The sequence below is a fragment of the Podarcis raffonei genome, chromosome 6 (assembly GCF_027172205.1).
Source record: "Podarcis raffonei isolate rPodRaf1 chromosome 6, rPodRaf1.pri, whole genome shotgun sequence".
Taxonomy (NCBI): Eukaryota; Metazoa; Chordata; class Lepidosauria; order Squamata; family Lacertidae; genus Podarcis; species Podarcis raffonei.
Genome location: NC_070607.1, coordinates 95,743,928 through 95,762,508, shown reverse-complemented (window position 1 = coordinate 95,762,508; position 18,581 = coordinate 95,743,928). Strand labels below are relative to the sequence as shown.

At 46.5% G+C, this 18,581-nt stretch overlaps 1 protein-coding gene across 1 annotated transcript in view; it reads left to right on the top strand.

The window, feature by feature from the left end:
• Positions 1-310: 310 nt before the first annotated feature.
• RSPO4 (R-spondin 4) overlaps positions 311-18,581 on the top strand; it is a 32,928-nt gene continuing 14,657 nt past the window's right edge. Inside the window, exon 1 of the mRNA XM_053394646.1 lies at positions 311-864. Within this exon, the coding sequence (XP_053250621.1) occupies positions 786-864 (79 nt within the window). The 5' untranslated portion in view covers positions 311-785. The remainder of the gene's footprint in view (positions 865-18,581) is intronic.

The window sequence follows — 18,581 nt, the reverse complement described above, 5'->3', positions numbered from 1 at the left end:
GCTGTTCATACCCCCTGCCAAAAGACACCGACTTTGTCATATGGAATGCGGCTGAGTAAATTGAAGTGATTAAATTTCCCCTTTCTGAAATAAAGTCTGGGGGAGAGACCAGCATTTGTGACTGAGTAATCCAGAAAGTCTGTCGAAGTCTGTCTTTCTTTAAAGGGGGCGGGGGCATGGCGACACGGGGGCAAGGGTGAACGAGCGGCTTGCCGGCAGGGACACGGTTAATTCCCTGACTCCACCCCAATAATTTGGAAGGGCTTTACATTGAACCTGATTTCCGAGTCATGGCAGAAGTTCAGCTTGAGCGGCGCAAGGCAGACCAGCAGCTCTCGGCAGAGGTGAAGTCTAGAGCTCTCCAGAGAAGGAACTTTGCAGGGTTTTGCTCCCTTTGGCCTGGGAGTGCTGCCCATGAGACAGGTGAGGAGGAGAACTGCCACTTCTAAGAGTGCCCTGGATCTGCCACCGAAGCTTCTTCTGCGCCATGGTTCTTGGGACCGGCCGCTGAACTCCTGCCATCTTCCCTGATGCCACCATAGAGAGCCCACATTTGGTGACCAGCTGGTGCCACGACCCACCTCACAGGGGATGCTGTGAACCGTGCTTTTGTCCCCATCATTTTCTCTTCCTCCCACTTTTTTCTTTTATCCCACTCCCCTCCAAAAAGAGAAAGAGAGAGAGCTGTTTTCCCTCCTTTTGCTCAATCTGCGCTTGGCAGCAGGAGAACTGTCAGCCGCCTGAATGATCTGATTCTTCCCTTGCGCCAATTTATTTCTGGCCAGATGCAGTGGATTCTGTTCCTGTTGCTGTTATTCGTAAACTCCATGGAAATGCTCGCTCAAGCCAGGAGGAAGAAACGAGGTAGGGGTCGCGTCCGCTCCGTCAGTCGGTTTCGCCTCCAGAGCCGCGCAGGGCTCCCCGCTTATTCCCACTATGCGGTGCCAACCCAGGTTGATTTCGGTGCTGAGCCGGTCTTGCGAATTCCGCGACAGGTGTTCGCAATTTGCCGTCCGTTGTGGTCGATCCCAAACTGCTCTGGAAAAATCTCTCTTTTTAATTTATTTTTTAATTTTATAAGAACAAGTAAATACACAGATACCCCCACTATCCCCTATCCACGCTCTCCCCAAGAGCAGAGCGGTTATGGAAAAACATTTCTCCAGAGCTGAAACTGGGAGTCCAGAGGACGCCACTTCATGGAACTCTCAGTCGAGAAAGCTGAGGCTTTCACTTTTTTGCTCAATTTTTCAGACAAAGCTATTGTCCATGCTTTCTTATTGCCACAAGGAGATCTGCATGTATTCAAAACTCTTCCAGGTTGTGGCTATAAGCTGCTACTTATAGGGAAATGATCAGTTTCTTAGAAGGTCAATGCCCTCACCTTGAGATATTGTCAATAATGCTAGTCTGGGAATATTTTTTCAAGGCAGGGCAAGGATTGTTCGGGATGCCTGTTCAAGATTAAGTCAGGCACAAGGCTTTAGGTATGAACCAGCTGGTCCTGTGTTTGATTCAAAAGACCAGACAAGACAGAAATCCCCCTATCACACCCATCCCAGTTCTTGCCCCCTATCCAGATAGCTCTGGATAGGATAGAGTGGGAAGGAGAGGGCATGAGTGTTACCCAGAGACCCAGTAAGTGAATCAGGGCAGGGAGCAACGAGACACATTAAGAGGTCAGAGACATTTTCTTCCAGGTGGATGAAAGGTGTTAAAATAGAGGCCTCACTGATAGTTCATTAAACTTGTCCTCACCCATCTTTTGTGCCCTGCTTTCATCTGCAATCAAATAGGTCTTGCAGGCTGGCAGGTACTCCAAAATCCTGAAGAACCTTTTAGTGGAACTGATCGTGGGATAAGTGGGCACACCAGCCAGGCCTAGCTGATGGGGCAGGCCATCCTCTCGCCTTCCTCCGTCTCCCGAGGGCTCCCCAGAGAAGTAAAATCCCAGCTCCTGGGCTCACATCTGAATGTTGCCCATTCTGAGCTGAGCATTGCTCCATCTGAAGCATTTGCAGGGTAGATGCTCTGGCAAAGGTGCTGTAAAAAAGAATCAGCTTGCGTTCTCCCAGACCAGGTGCATCACCTGAAAAACCACAATTGTGTGACTGGGTATCTCTCGTCCCCAAATGATGAAGTTATCTAGGGTGGGTGTGTGTGCATGTGTGTGTGAACAGGTGGACAAAATCAGATATCGCACAGGATGGAAGTGAAAAGCAAATGGCAAATGGTGGGTGGCAAACCTAAAAACAGAGGGTTGAAAAGGACGCAGAAAAGGGTGACTTCAGAATCATAGAATTGTTGGAAGGAAGTCAAAGGGTCGTCTAGTCCAACCCCCTGCAATCACAGCTAAAAGAGTTGGGGACCTAGACCCGAGAAGAGTTAAAATCACATGGGGCTTTTTAATTGAGAGAGAATATGATCAGGGTGTTGAGAAAGCACACAATTGCCTTTCTTTCTTTGGTAGTATAATTTGTTCTTGTGGCCACTTGCTAAAAGAAATTCACCGGCAGGTGGCTCAAACAGAACAAAGAAAGGACTTCATGAAAACGCACAGTTAGCTTATGGAACTCGCTGCCACAAGAAGTCGAAAAAAGGATTGGCTCTGCTTGTGAAGGGTAGGGCTATCCAGTAAGACCAGTTGCCCCGCTTGTGAGCTTTGTAGAGGTTCCTGGCTGTCCCCTGTTGGAAACTGGATACTGGGTGAGATGGACCAGCCTCGGTCTGATTCAGCAGGGCTTGCTTTCATTGGTTCCCGCAGAATCCTATGGAAATATCCTGAAGGAAATGATACCCGATGTTATACTCTGTAGATGTCAGAGGGGATAGCTTCCTCGATGAAGGATTTATGTTCCTGCTGAGGTACTTTGGTGTTAAATCAGACACCTGAGGTGCTCCTGGAAAATACAGACAATGGGCAGGTGTTAAAGGGATACTGTGAATAGTTTGGGATAAGCATTGCTGTCTCCCTGGACAGAAAAATTGACACCCGTATGGTGTGTGATCTCTTTCTGTGCACTGCAAAATGGTGCAATAGAAGTATCTTGAGCATAAAGTGAAGGGAAAAGTAATGCAATGCCTATTGATGATGAGAGACTGATGATATTAGGAGGAATCATAGAAGGAAACAGATGCCAAATGCTAAAATAAATTAGTATACCAGAAGTAATTGCAAGGGGTGTGTGTGTTATTTGTTCATTTAAATTCATGACATTTATTCCCTTCCTTTCCTGCAAGGAACTCAAGGTGGCCTTGCGTAGTTCTCCTCCTCCCCGTTTCAGCCTCACAACAACCTTGTGAGGTAGGACAGGCTGAGAGGCAGTCAACAGCCCAATGAACTTTGCTTGGCCGACTGGGAATTTGAACCCTGGTTCTCCTCTCCCAGGTCTGAGTTCGACACTCAGTACACCACCACTGGATCTCTAAAGTGCAGATACATTTATCAAATTCATGGAATCATAGATGCATTCAGGGAATCAGGTAGGGACTAGGAGAGATGCTCTCCTTTGGCTGCCAGGTGGTTTGAGATGCCCTTGTCACCTGAGAGACTGGTTTTCCGATGGGGGATTTGGTTAAGTCATACTTAAGTCCACTGAAACCAATGGATTTAAGTCAAGCTGGTGGAACTCAATGGGTCTACTCCGATTTGGTCAGATACAGCCCAATGTGAATATTGTTTCCAGAGGCATAGCATGGTGGGACCAGGGGGCGGGGCACGTTTTTGAGGGGGCACAATCGTGATAGGCATGGAGCCCTGGCAGCTGAGGAGCAGCAGCAGGCAGGTTGGTTTAGTGGGCAGGTGGGTGGAGGCAGCAGGTGAGGAACCTGTTGGAGGCGGAATCCGTTCACTTTCTGCATGGGCTCCACATGCCCCCCCCCTGCATGTTCCCCAGCCCAGCTGCCCAGTCCACAAGGGAGGTGCAACACTTGCCCTGCCCCGGGCACCAGGAAGCCACGCTATGCCACTGATGGTTTCAGATAGCAATCATCACGACCTTCTGTAATACAGCGGTACCTTGGGATAAGTATTTGATTCCTTCCGGAGGTCCATTCTTAACCTGAAACTGTTCTTAACCTGAAGCACCGCTTTAGCTAATGGGGCCTCCTGCTGCTGCCACGCAACCGCTGCACGATTTCTGTTCTCATCCTGAAGCAAAGTTCTTAACCTGAAGCACTATTTCTGGGTTAGCAGAGTCTGTAACCTGAAGCGATTGTAACCCGAGGTAACACTGTATTATTCTGCCCCAGGGAAATTTTTTGCCTCTTCAAGTTGAGTGGAGCAGGAGAGATAATAATAATAATAATAATAATAATAATAATAATAATAATAATAATAATAATAATAATAATTATTATTATTATTATTATTATTATTATTATTTTATTATTTTATTATTATTCATTTTATTTATTATTCAATTTATTTATACCCCGCCAGAGCTGGGCTCAGGGCGGCTAACACCAATAAAATCACAGTAAAAACATAATAGGGGGAAGAAGAAGAAAAACCAATTTAAAATACAGGTTAAAATGCAATTTAAAATGCAGCCTCATTGTAAAAAGTAGCTGATAAATCAAGACCATAAGGGGAGGGAAATATAAGGGTCAGACTGAGTCCAAACCAAATGCCAGGTGGAACAGCTCCGTCTTGCAGGCCCTGTGGAAAGATGTCAAGTCCCACAGGGCCCTAATTTCTTGGGACAGAGCGTTCCACCAAGTCGGGGCCAGTACTGAAAAGGCCCTGGCCCTAGTTGAGACCAATCTAACCACCTTGCGACTTGGGACCTCCAAAGTGTTGTTATTTGTGGACCTTAAGGTCCTCCGCGGGGCAGACTAGGAGAGGCGGTCCTGTAGATAGGCTGAATGGACACTGAAAGGTGTGTTGGGATTTCCCTCCAACTGCAGCTTCTGCCTGTACTGCCAAAGTACATCAGTTTGCAACGAGCTGCATGTTCTGAAGGCAGAATTGCAACCACAGCAAACACAGTCAACCAACACCCAAAACAAGAAGAACACCATTCATGGGGGACAAAGAGACATTCAGAAAATATGCTGGAGAGCCAGTGTGGTGTAGTGGTTATCTGGGCTATCACTCAGGAGCCCAGGGTTCGAATTCCCCCTGAGCCATGGAACCTCCGTTCCTCTCAGCCTAACCTACCTCTCAGGGTTCTTGTAAGAATAAAAAGGGGAGGAGAAGAAGTTTGTATGCCACTGTGAGCTCCTTTGGAGAAGAAAAGTCGGGCTATAAATGAAATGAAATGAATATTGCAAATATATCTTAAAGACTCCATTGAGTTTTCATGGATATCAGAGAGTGTGAAGCGATCAATCGGGGGCAGAGGACAGGTTGCATGCTCATTAATTTTATTTGATGATGATGATGATGATGATAATAATAATAATAATAATAATAATAATAATAATTTATTATTTGTACCCCGCCCAACTGGTTGGGTTTCCCCAGCCACTCTGGGTGGCTTCTAACAAAAGCTTAAAAATACATTAAAACTTAAAAATACAAAAAATACATTTCATTTGATTAGGAAAAAACCAATAAACCTCGAACAGTTTACAAAAAGAATAATACAATAACTGTTTTTATCCATAAAAACGGTTAAAATGGCTATTTAAAGCATTCAAATAATAACTACAATCCGTGGTACAATTAAAACACATGCTAACGTTCTAAATATCTGGGTAGACTTTCCTGAACAAAAACGTTTTTTGCAGGCAACAAAAAGAGTTCAGTGAAGGAGTCCATCGGCAGGGAGTTCCTAGGTGTTGCGGCACAAAAATCTTGCTCTTTTCCAACCGTGGAAAGGGCATTAAAAGGTAAAGGGACCCCTGACCATTAGGTCCAGTCGTGGCCGACTCTGGGGTTGCGGCGCTCCTCTTGCTTTATTGGCCAAGGGAGCCGGCGTACAGCTTCCGGGTCATGTGGCCAGCATGACTAAGCTGCTTCTGGTGAACCAGAGCAGCGCACGGAAATGCCGTTTACCTTCCTGCCGGAGCAGTACCTATTTATCTACTTGCACTTTGACGTGCTTTCGAACTGCCAGGTTGGGAGGAGCAGGGACCGAGCAACGGGAGCTCACCCCGTCTCGGGGATTCGAACCGCCGACCTTCTGATCAGCAAGTCCTAGGCTCTGTGGTTTAACCCACAGTGCCACCCTATCCACATTTGGAAAAGAGCACAGATCGAAGTGGTCGGGTGGGCACATAGAGAGTAAGGTTATCATCTCTACCAGTTGGAGCTTGGAAATGTGTGTTCAGCCTTTAAGAGCCAGTGTGGTGTAGTGGTTAAGAGTGGTGCACTCGTAATCTGGTGAACCAGGTTCGCTTCCCTGCTCCTCCACATGCAGCTGCTGGGTGACCTTGGGCTAGTCACACTTCTTTGAAGTCTCTCAGCCTCACTCACCTCACAGAGTGTTTGTTGTGGGGGAGGAAGGGAAAGGAGAATGTTAGCCGCTTTGAGACTCCTTAGGGTAGTGATAAAGCGGGATATCAAATCCAAACTCTTCTTTTTCTTCTTCTTTAAACTGCCTGCTGAGCCCAGCTGTGAAGAAGTGCAGAACCCTCTCCTATTTGGCACACTGGCAAGCGGGTTTGGCCACCACACAAGGATGCGGATTTAATCACTTTTTCTTCCTTTCTTTTTCCTTTCGCAAACCTTCTAACCTAGTTCCTCTCCTTCCCCCAGCTGCAACGGCGTTCTTCTGATCTGTGAGTCGAGCCCCCTTAAATGACCTCTGAGAGAGAGAGGGAGCAAGCTCAGTTAGGCCCCCTCCGTTCCACTGCAAGCCAGACTTCATGATGGTGGCAAACATGGCTTTTGGAGAGGAGCAGGTGGAGAGAGCTGGTTGTCCATGGAAAAGTAAACAGACGGAAAACAAAAGGGATACAGCAGAGCATATGAGATACTGGAGAACTGGATGGATTTGGCGGGTTTTATAAGAACCGGATGGGTTTTGTGCCGTCTGAAAGGTTTGAGCAATACTTGGCATTCAGCGTACGGAAAAAACCATCCTCTCATTAGAGCTGCTTAGGCGCTGTCATGCTCACAGCATGGGGCATGCAAAGCTTTGGCTGGCCCAGTGCTGGGCAAAAGCTGTCCAGGTCTGAATGGCATTGTCCGGTCCGAGAGCTAAGTCCTTTTGCCCCATATTCCCCCTCCCCAGTAGCAAAAAAGGAGAGGTTTCCCTGTTGGAAATCATCTCATTCGAAAGAGCGTCTGCAGAAATATTGCAAAGGCCTCAGTTTGCCAGTGATGGGGGAATTCCCAGACGATTCAGGATATTGTTATTGACAATGCAGCACTTTTGAGGCAATGCTTTCCATGTGAGAATAATAATAATAATAATAATAATAATAATAATAATAATAATTTGTTATTTATACCCCACCCATCTGGCTGGGTTTCCCCAGCCACTCTGGGCAGCTTCCAACAAAACACTAAACTACAATAACCTATTAAACATTCAAAGCTTCCCTAAACAGGGCTGCCTTCAGACGTCTTCTAAAAGTTTGGTAAAAGTTATGGCTTATAATGTGAGGATGAAGTTGTTTGTGGGATCTTTGAAACATGGGGACCTAGCCAGATGCACTGGTTTTATAATTCCCCGTGGCTGTGTACACACCATATGTTTAAAGGACATTTCACTCCCCAAAGAACTTTGGGAACTGTAGTTTGTGCCCCACAGAACTAGAACTCCCAGCATCCTTAAACAAACTACAGATCCTAGGATTCCTGAGGGGGGGTGCTTTAAATATATTGTGTGTAAGCAGCTAGATGTGCAGGAACCAGGGGCATTGCTGGGTAGCTAAAGAGCTCAAGGTTTGGATCTGCAGTGCGAAGGTGCCTAAATGTATACAGGTCCTCCAGGCATGGGCTGGAGGAAGAAATTCAGTTCAGGTCACATTCTGATGCAAACCTACCCAACAGACAGTTTTCAAAACCGTATGTGGACCAACACACTGTTATCCTTTGAAATGTACGTTTCCAAACCCAAAAACTGGGTACCAAAAAATGGATACATTTCTAAAAATGCATATAATTAAGAACAACCACAATTACTATATTAATAAGACTGGATATAAACATGCATTATATTGGGAGAAACTGCATGGGAAAATGTGTACGTTAGGAAGAGCTGCGCACTAAAAGGCTGCTGAATTTTTCTGAGGACTTTCAGAATAAATACCCAGATGGCGAACTGTTGTGAAAACGTCAACTTAAGGGTGGAATAATGAGAAAGTGAGAGAAACTGAAGACAAGCGATTCCTCCAACCTATTCCGTAAGCAAACTTTATTATTATTATTAAAGTTTTTAAAGAGTAGGGAAGTAATAGGAGATCTGGGGCCTGGCAGGAAAGACTTGGAGCTCTGGACCCCGGTCCACCCCTGTCTGTGCCAAAGATAAAAAATGCCTTGTGGCTCTGGTGCAATGCAGTGAGGTCTGGCAAGTGGCGCACAGGGCCGAGGGTGGACAGTTATGGGATGCTTTGGTGCCTAGTGCCGCCCACACACGCCATTCCAAAAGGGAAGGAGAGGCTTGTTCGTCAATCTACTAGAACGCAGGCCATCCATGGCAGTGAGGGCAAAGCAAAGTGCTCAATTTTCAGTTTCCTTCAGTCTCTCATTTCTCTCATTTCTCTAGTCCTCCATTCAGTCCTCCTCTTTCCAACATCAGCCTGCAATTTTTCTCTTAAAAAAAAAGTCTGCATGAAAATTTAGCGGATTTTTAGTGCTGCTGATACGCACATTTTTCTATGCGCTGTTGCCTAAGGGACCCATGCTTGCAAACTAACGTTCCCTAATCCAAAGCAGTTTTGCATGGTGTCTTCCCTATTATATGCGTTTCTGTGCACGCTTTACCCTGGTTTGTGCATTTTTGAGCATGTCACTTGGCTGGGGAAAAGCATTACACATTACGGAGAAGGGCGGATTTTGATGTGCAGCTATGTTTGGGTTTGCACATTGCTTTCAAAAGTGCAAATTAAACGCAAACTGGGTCAAATTTCTCCTGCCCCTCCCCATCCTGATGGTTAGCCCAGAGTTAAAGAATCCTGGCTGGGTGGTAGCCTGGAATTTTGGGGATGAAAGCACACTGGGAGCAGCTCATTCTACATTTCTGATCACATTCTGTCCATCCTCAAAGTAGCCGTTGAAGGTTGGCTCTTAATCTACCCATTTCACAGACGGAGAACTGAGGCTGCCGGACTTGCCAAACTCACTCAAGTCTGCTGATGACTTAACTGGCATCTGAACCTGAGATTCCCCTGCTATCATCTGCATGGTCTTTCTTCTCAGCTTCTGTTCTGCACCTCCGGGTGGGTGCGGCCAAGCGCTAGATGCTTGAACCAAAGCAGGCTCCAGGCCAGGGACTTAAGCCGAAAAAATGCAGGCCTTGAATTCGAGTGGCGACAATTCCAGACGCAAAAGACTTTCAGTAAAACCCCGGCTTTCTCGGAATTCCTGCATGTGAGGGATGAAAGAGGTGGCAGGCAGGCTGGTTTGGGGGTCGGAGCGGAGCCTGTGGGTCAGAAACCTCTGGCTTGGCTCTCTCAGCTCCGGTTGCAAAACAAAGACACCTGTTTGCGAAACAGACGCTTCCAGGAGCTGGAGGGACTGGATGAAGGGAGGAGAAGGAATGTATCCAGGGACATAAGCAGAGAAGGAGCCTGGGCAGTCTAGTGGCTAGAGCATTTCATTAAGACCTGGGAGACCAGGGTTCATTGAAGCCACGAACATCGAACTATCAGTGCTGAATGAATGTCAGATCGTAGCAGAATCTGTCTTTGTGCGCGCGCAAGGGATTCTGAACTCTCTCCCTGAGGGCTGGGGATTATTGGAAATATTAGGTATTTTTGTTGTTGTTTAGTCATCTAGTCGTGTCCGACTCTTCGTGACCCCATGGACCAGAGCACACCAGGCACTCCTGTCTTCCACTGCCTCCCGCAGTTTGGTCAAACTCATGCTGGTAGCTTCAAGAACACTGTCCCACCATCTCGTCCTCTGTCCTCCCCTTCTCCTCGTGTCCTCCATCTTTCCCAACATCAGGGTCTTTTCCAGGGAGTCTTCTCTTCTCATGAGGTGGCCAAAGTCTTGGAGCCTCAGCTTCACGATCTGTCCTTCCAGTGAATTTAAGTATTAGTAGTCTCAAATAATTTTTGGTGGTCTGTAGCAGTGGCATGCGGTTCAGATCCCCGTGATGGGATGAGCTCCCGTTGCTCGGTCCCTGCTCCTGCCAACCTAGCAGTTTGAAAGCACGTCAAAGTGCAAGTAGATAAATAGGTACCGCTCCAGAGGGAAGGTAAAGGGCGTTTCCGTGCACTGCTTTGGTTTGCCAGAAGCGGCTTAGTCCTGCTGGCTACATGACCCGGAAGCTGTACGCCGGCTCCCTCGGCCAGTAAAGCGAGATGAGCGCCGCAACCCCAGAGACAGCCACGACTGGACCTAATGGTCAGGGGTCCCTTTACCTTTATCTTTAGAGCTAGATCAGGGAGCTGATTTTTCGTAACCTATATATAAATTCTGTGATCTGCTGAAATGCGGAAAGTATGTCCATCACCAGAGCAACAAATTGATACAATCTGAACTTGGACTTTGAGCAAGATTTGGTATGAAAAAGGGATAGCATGAAGGCTCAGATCCAGCTTCTCATCTGGACTGTGTGACTTGATTTGCTTTCCTTCCGTCAGAGAAATTACTGAAACTATCAGAACTATGGAGTGAAAATTGAAATGCGTGTGAGAAGGGCTGAGCAAGTGGAGGCTGGAGTCTGAAGGCTGTGTTTGCACGGAAACTATGAGGGAAGGGCAAAGAAGGATGATAGCCGGACCTTGTTATTATATGGTTACCAGATTTTTTTCAAGGAATCCGGGGACACTTTTTTGGGGGGGGGGTCATGCTTTATTTTAGCAAAGGGTTGCCCAGAGTTCTGGACCCACCTCGGAGGTGACACCTGGGGCAGCCACACCCACAGCACCCACATTGCTCCGTCTCTGGTCTGTAGCCTGCCCTTGTAGTGGAAAGAGAGGAAGAGAAAAAACCAAATATGTTGAAATTTCCCCATCATTCCCCAAATTAATTTTGAGCCCCGTTAATCAGCTAGAATCATGATGTTTAGTTGCAACCTCCTTTCTTGTAACTTGAAGCCATTGGTTCGAGTCCTACCCTCCAGAGCAGGAGAAAACAAGCTCGCTCCATCCTCCATGTGGCAGCTCTTGAGATATTTGAAGATGGCTCTAATAATAATAATAATAATAATAATAATAATAATAATAATAATTTTTATTTATACCCCGCCCTCCCCGGCCAGAGCTGGGCTCAGGGCGGCTAACACCAGTAAAATTACAGTAAAAACTTAATAGGAAAAAAACAAATTTAAAATACAGGTTAAAATGTAATTTAAAATGCAGCCTCGTTTTAAAAGTAGCTCATAGATCAAAACCATAAGGGGAGGGAAACATAAGGGTCAGACTGAGTCCAAACCAAAGGCCAGGCGGAACAGCTCTGTCTTGTAGGCCCTGCGGAAAGATGTCAAGTCCTGCAGGGCCCTGGTCTCTTGTGACAGAGCGTTCCACCAAGTCGGGGCCAGTACTGAAAAGGCCCTGGCCCTAGTTGAGACCAATCTAACCACCTTGCGAACTGGGACCTCCAAAATGTTGTCATTTGTGGACCTTAAGGTCCTCTGGGGGGCATACCATATCTCCTCTCAGTCTCCTCTTTTTTAGGCTAAACACACCCAGCTCCCTCAACCGTTCCTCATAAGGCTTGGCTTCCAGACCCTTGATCATCTTGGTTGCCCTCTTGTGCACACCTTCCAGCTTGTCAACATCCTTCTTAAATTGTGGCGCCCAGAACTGGACACAGTATTCCAGGTGGGGTCTGAAGGAGGCAGACTAGAGTGGGACTATGACTTCCCTTGACCTGGACACTTTGGTTGATGCAACCTAAAATAGCATCAAATAGAGATTCGTTCACTTGCATGGAGGATAAGACCTCAAGGGGACTACTAGCTACAATGGAGATGTTCCACTAATTCCACTGTAGATCTTGGAACATCCCTTCAGACGGGAGAGCTGCTGCACTTAGATCCTGCTTGCACCTGGTGGGTGAGAACCTCCTGTGAGAACAGGAATCAGCTGAGCTAAATGGGCCTGATCCAGCTGTGCTTTTCTTGTTTGGGAGCGGGCAGTCAAATCACAAAGCTGCAGCTTTTTCTCTGACATGCTACATTTCTACATGCAATGATTCTGAGGGGTTTGGTGTGTGCATGGGGGGGGGGCACATGCAGACAGTGCATCCTCCACCCCATAGACTGAGGATTGGACACAAGAAAGAAGTTAATACTGAGTTAATCTGTGGAACTCACTGACACAAGATGTGGCTTTGCTGGCTTTAGAAGTGGAATTAGATTATTTCAGGGAAGAGGAGATTTCTCTCCATGGCTAAATTAGCCATGATAACCACATGGAAACTCCAGAACACCAAACCTATAAAACCCAGCAGTGGGGAGCAGGGCTGTTGCCTACTCACTTCCTACTTTGCAGCTGTCCACTCTTGGAAATAGGATACTGGGCCTATAAGGACTCCTGACCTGATTCTGTATGGTTCTCCTTGTGTCTGTAGAACTAGGCATGCACACGAACGTGCATGGACAAATCTGCCTATTTCACTTTCTCTCACTTTCTGATCCTGGATTTAGTTCTCCCCATATCTGCAGCAATTCGCAATTCTTCTTCAAGAAAATCAATTTTTTAAAAAGCAAGCAATGTTATTTTCTCTAATCAATGCCTTTTGTGCAGACTTCCCAATAACGTCGGCATTTTCGTACACATCGTTAGGTTGGGGAAGGGCGTTGTAAAATTCAGAAAAATTTAAATTCTGCAGGGTGTTTCAGCTCATGGCTGGTTTGAGAAGTGTGAATTAGTTATTATGCCTTTAAAACACAAATTTGCATTTTTACCCATACTCACTGATATCCCTTTCTTTGTCTGGAAACAAACTATGATGGGTTTCCTGCCCTCAAGTCACACTTTCTCATGAGGATATGAGACGGGCCATCTGCAGGTGATTGCAAGAGGGAGATTTCAAATGGTTCTGGTAGAAGGATAATTTTGAGGCTGAAGGACATGGCAACAAATGCAGCAGCCACACCTGTGATCCCTGGGCCTTGGGCTGGTGTGGCAAGGTGCGCCACGCTCATGCGTCAGTCTGGGAGACATTGCAGTTGGGGCTCCCGTAACATGTGTACTTTCAAGATGTGAGCCCGTTCTGAACGCCTATGTTCTTCTGTAGCTCAGTTGTACAGCAACAGTTTGGCATGCAGAAGATTCCTGGCTCAGTCACCAAAATCCGCAGCAGCACAGTTAAACTATGAAACTCCTTCCCACTTGAAGCAGTGATGGATTCCAACTACTGGCTTTGAAAAGGATTGAGCAAATTCGTGGAGATGGAGGAGGCTATCAATGGCTATCCTAGCTCCCTTCGGTTTTCTCTTTGCCAGGCTAAACATGCCCAGCTTCCTCAACCGCTCCTCATAAGGCTTGGTTTCCAGACCCTTGATCATCTTGGTTGCCCTCCTCTGCACACATTCCAGCTTGTCAACATCCTTCTTAAATTGTGGTGCCCAGAACTGGACACAGTATTCCAGGTGATCAAGACAGAATAGAGTGGGACTATGACCTCCCTTAAGGGATGCTGGTGCTGTGGGTTAAACCACTGAGCCTAGGACTTGCCGATCAGAAGGTCGGCGGTTCGAATCCCCATGACAGGGTGAGCTCCTGTTGCTCGGTCCCTGCTCCTGCCAACCTAGCAGTTTGAAAGCATGTCAAAGTGCAAGTAGATAAATAGGTACCGCTCTGGCGGGAAGGTAAACGGCGTTTCCGTGCGCTGCTCTGGTTCGCCAGAAGCGGCTTAGTCATGCTGGCCACATGACCCGAAAGCTGTACGCCGGCTCCCTTGGCCAGTAAAGCGAGATGAGCGCCGCAACCCCAGAGTCGGTCACGACTGGACTTAATGGTCAGGGGTCCCTTTACCTTTATGACTTCCCTTGATCTGGACACTAGACTTCTGTTGATGCAGCCTAGAATAGCATTAGCCCTTTTCGCCGCTGCATCACACTGTTGACTCATGTTCAGCTTGCGGTCCACCAAGACCCCTAGATCCTTTCCACATGTACTGCTAGTAAGCCAGGTGTTCCCCATCTTATATTTGTGCATCCGGTTCTTCTTGCCTAAGTGCAGAACCTTACATTTGAGTGACCAGGGAGAAGAGTCGGCAGAAGAAGATTGGAAAAAATTTAAGGACTACTTACAGAAATATTGTAAAATTAAGGAATGTTAAATGGTGTTGGATTGAAATTGAGTGGTTTCTAGCTGTAATGATATAAAGGAACATAGATGGGAAAAAAGGGTCTGAAAAATAAGGTAATATTATAAGCTGTAATGCTTTAAGTGAAGGATTTGCTGAACAAATAATTTTAATTGGAATACGAGGAGGAGAAGTACGAGGAGGTCAGAGAAATATGTTATTGAAAAGTATGTTTTATGAACTATATGTCTTTTTTAATGTTTTTGTTTGTTCTGTTTTTGTTTGTTTGTTTAAAAAATTGGAAAATTTAATACATTTTTTTAAAAAAAAAATAATAAGTGCAGAACCTTAAATTTGAAATTCATTTTGTTAAGGTCATTTTGAATCCCGATTCTGTCTTCTGCGACATTGGCTACCCCTGCCAGTTTGGTGTCATCTGCATCCCCTCAATTCCTTCATCCAAGTCGTTCACTCTCTTTTCTTCAAAGAAGTGGGGTCACTTTTAGAGGAATTACTTAAGAGTTTAGACCTCATGCAGGTTCGTGGCTCCACGCAGTGTAGTAGTATTAGTAGTAGTAGTAATAATATTAATAAAAAAAATTATTTATACCCCGCCCTCTCTGGCCATAGCCGGGCTCAGGGTGGCTAACACCAATAAAATCACAGTAAAAACATAATAGGGGGAAAAAAGAGGGGGGGAACCCAATTTAAAATACAGGAAAAAATGCAATTTAAAATGCAGCCTTATTTTAAAAGTAGCCCATGGATCAAAACTGTAAGGGGAGGGAAACATAAGGGTCAGACTGAGTAAAAACCAAAGGCCAGGCGGAACAGCTCTGTCTTGCAGGCCCTGCGGAAAGATGTCAAGTCCCGCAGGGCCCTGGTCTCTTGTGACAGAGTGTTCCACCAAGTTGGGGCCAGTTCTGAAAAGGCCCTGGCCTTAGTTGAAACCATTCTAACCACCTTGCAACCTGGGACCTCCAAAATGTTGTCATTTGGGGACCTTAAGGTTCTCCGCGGGGCGTACCAGGGGAGGCAGTCCCGTAGGTACGTGTGTGTAGGATCTTTACAACATTACCTAGTAACCCATTATTTGATACCCAATTAACTCACTCAAGCATCGACACCATTAGGGCTATCATTAGACTTGCAGAAGAACACCCAGCTGAAAACATTGAAACCAAATGTAGAAAAGAAGGCCATAGTTCAGGGGGGAACATCTCTTCTGCATGCAGAACATAGGAGCTAACTTCTAGGGACTGTGTGGGTTTCAGCCCCCACAATAAAATATTGGAGGGGGCTGGGCCCCCCAAATTTTATGGGCATTCCCATTCAAGTGGTATGTGTGCACCGTGTCATGTGATCGATTATGCAGGGTGGGGCTTACCTGGGCCCCCACAAAAAATTATTCAAGTTTGCACCCCAGGTGCAGAAGGTTCCAGGATCAATCCCTGTCATCTACAGGTAGGCTGGAAATGGACCCTGCCTGGAAAGCTGGAGAGCCCCTGCCCCTGCCAATAGCAAGCTAGGTGCTTGAGAATATGGAGAGGCAGTGTGGTATACTGGTTAGAGCGCCGGACTAGGACATGGAAGAGACCAGGGTTCAAATCCCCACTCAGCCATGAAATTCAGTGGGTGCCATTGGGCCACTCACTCTCTGCGTAGCCTACCTCAAAAGGCTGTTGTGAGGATTTAATGGGGAGGAGGAAAACTGTGTAGACCACCTCGAGGTCCTTGAAGGAAACGGTGGGATATAAATGTAGTAAATGAATAAATTGAATGAGTGAATGAATTAATGGATAAAAATGAATTCAGTATAAAGCAGCTCCCTATGATCTTCTAATCAACGCAGAAAGGTAAAGGTGTCGGCAAATGCAGCTAATTTGGAAAACCATATCTGAAGATTTAATTTGAATTGCTCTACTCTGGGACGCGGGTGGCGCTGTGAGTTAAACCACAGAGCCTAGGACTTGCCGATCAGAAGGTCGGTGGTTCGAATCCCCGTGATGGGGTGAGCTCCCGTTGCTCAGTCCCAGCTCCTGCCAACCTAGCAGTTCGAAAGCACGTCAAAGTGCAAGTAGATAAATAGGTACCACTCCGGCGGGAAGGTAAACGGCGTTTCCGTGAGCTGCTCTGGTTCGCCAGAAGCGGCTTAGTCATGCTGGCCACATGACCCGGAAGCTGTACACTGGCTCCCTCGGCCTATAGAGCGAGATGAGCACCGCAACCCCAGAGTCGGCCACGACTGGACCTAATGGTCAGGGGTCCCTTTAGCTTTACTCTGGCTCTGCGTTGCTGGAAAAAAGCAGCTTTTATTGATTACAAAAAGGAAAGAAGGATTTGAATGGAATAACTATCTACCAGGACAGACATGTTCTGAAATTCTTACCGCTTGGTCAGAATCCTCCAGGGTGTTAGACAGGGGCAGCAGTTCATATGCTGTGTCAAAAGAGACAACTGTCATGAGATCAAGTTTTGAGTGGAAAAGCACATTCTGTTCCCCTCAGAATGCAAGTTCACCTGCATCCTAAACCCCACTGACCTGGGGTTGATAGGCCTTGCTTCTGAGTAGACATGGTTAAGATGTGCTGCCATCCTGCAGGTTCTGGTGCAATCTTGGAGCTATTTTGAAATCTACAAGTAGCTAGAGCAGTCGTTCCGCCACCCCCTGGATTCCATAAACTCACCCCTATTAAAAAATAGCAATTTGCACAACCCACTAAGGAAGATGATAACCCAATAAAATTCAAAACAGTAACGGTCAATTGCATCTTTGTTCAGAATCCAATGAAAACAATTTAATGATTCAACAAAACCGATGCACTTGATGCCAGCTTTTCAAAGTCTGATAGTCATTTACGCTTCCAGAGTCCCACTGCCTCTTGGTGCCCCCCCAGGTAATCCCACGACTTCCAGGGGGCGCTCCCACCCACTTTGGGAACCACAGAGCTAGATTATCGAAAAACAAACCAGGGGGATTTTCAACCCACCATAGCCAAAAGCAGTTGGCTGGGGGCACAAGTGAGATGATGCCACTCACTCTCCTTTTGTACAGCGGGCATCAGTTTTGGTTTTGGAGAGAGGGAGGGGCGAGGCACGCAGAGGTAGGTGCGGCAGCAGGATTGGTTCTGCTGCCGTGCTTGCACCATGCCTCACCCTACGCCCCATCTCAGGAACCAGCATCACCCCTTGCCCCACTAATAATAATAATAATAATAATAGTAATAATAATAATAATTATTTTTTATTTATACCCTGCGCTTCCCACTTCAAAAACCAGGCTCAGGGCAGCTAACGAGAAATTTAAAACACTTTAAAACAATTATAAAAGCAGCATAAAATACAGTATAAAAACATGAATAACAATAAAATTCAAAGTTCAGAAATCAATTTAGGGAAAATCCATCTAATAAGCATTAGATAATCCCCAGGGCTAGCTGGCTGAATTGGTCCTACTTGGGCCAGCGAGGAGGCCAGGGGAGAATTAGCTGTGGGGTCTCAGAGCGGGTGATCTTCATAAAAGGGGAGGGGGAGGGAAGAGAAGGGAAATAAAAGATCAGGCTGAATTCAAATTAAAGGCCAGGCGGAATAGCTCTGTCTTACAGGCACGGCGGAAGGAGGTTAAATCCTGCAGGGCCCTGGTCTCCTGGGGCAGAGCATTCCACCAGGTCGGATCCATCACCTCAGTGACCACTTCTGATCGCAGGCAGCACTAAGTGTCCGAGGGAGGGGGAGTCATTGAACAGCTTCCAGACGACTCCTCGTGATGCCAGGAAAGTGCCTGCCAACTCTTAGTTTGCAGATGCCCTGTGCCAGGCGAGCTGGCATGTAGCACAAATCAGAGAGAGACAAGGCGACACCAACTAACTTGCGGGGATTCGTTTTATTAAGGAATTGAAACAGAGGAACATACGGAGGCTCCTGAAATACTGTGCTTTTCCGTGTATAAGACAAGGTTCCTTTGTTAAAAAATTATGTTAAAAATTGGTACCTTGGGTTACATACAGTGGTACCTCGGGTTACAGATGCTTCAGGTTACAGACTCCGCTAACCCAGAAATAGTACCTCGGGTTAAGAACTTTGCTTCAGGATGAGAACAGAAATTGAGCGGTGGCAGCGGGAGGCCCCATTAGCTAAAGTGGTACCTCGGGTTAAGAACAGTTTCAGGTTAAGAACGGACTTCTGGAACAAATTAAGTACTTAACCCGAGGTACCACTGTACATGGGTAGTGTATAAGGGTGATATGGAAATGGTTGCTGC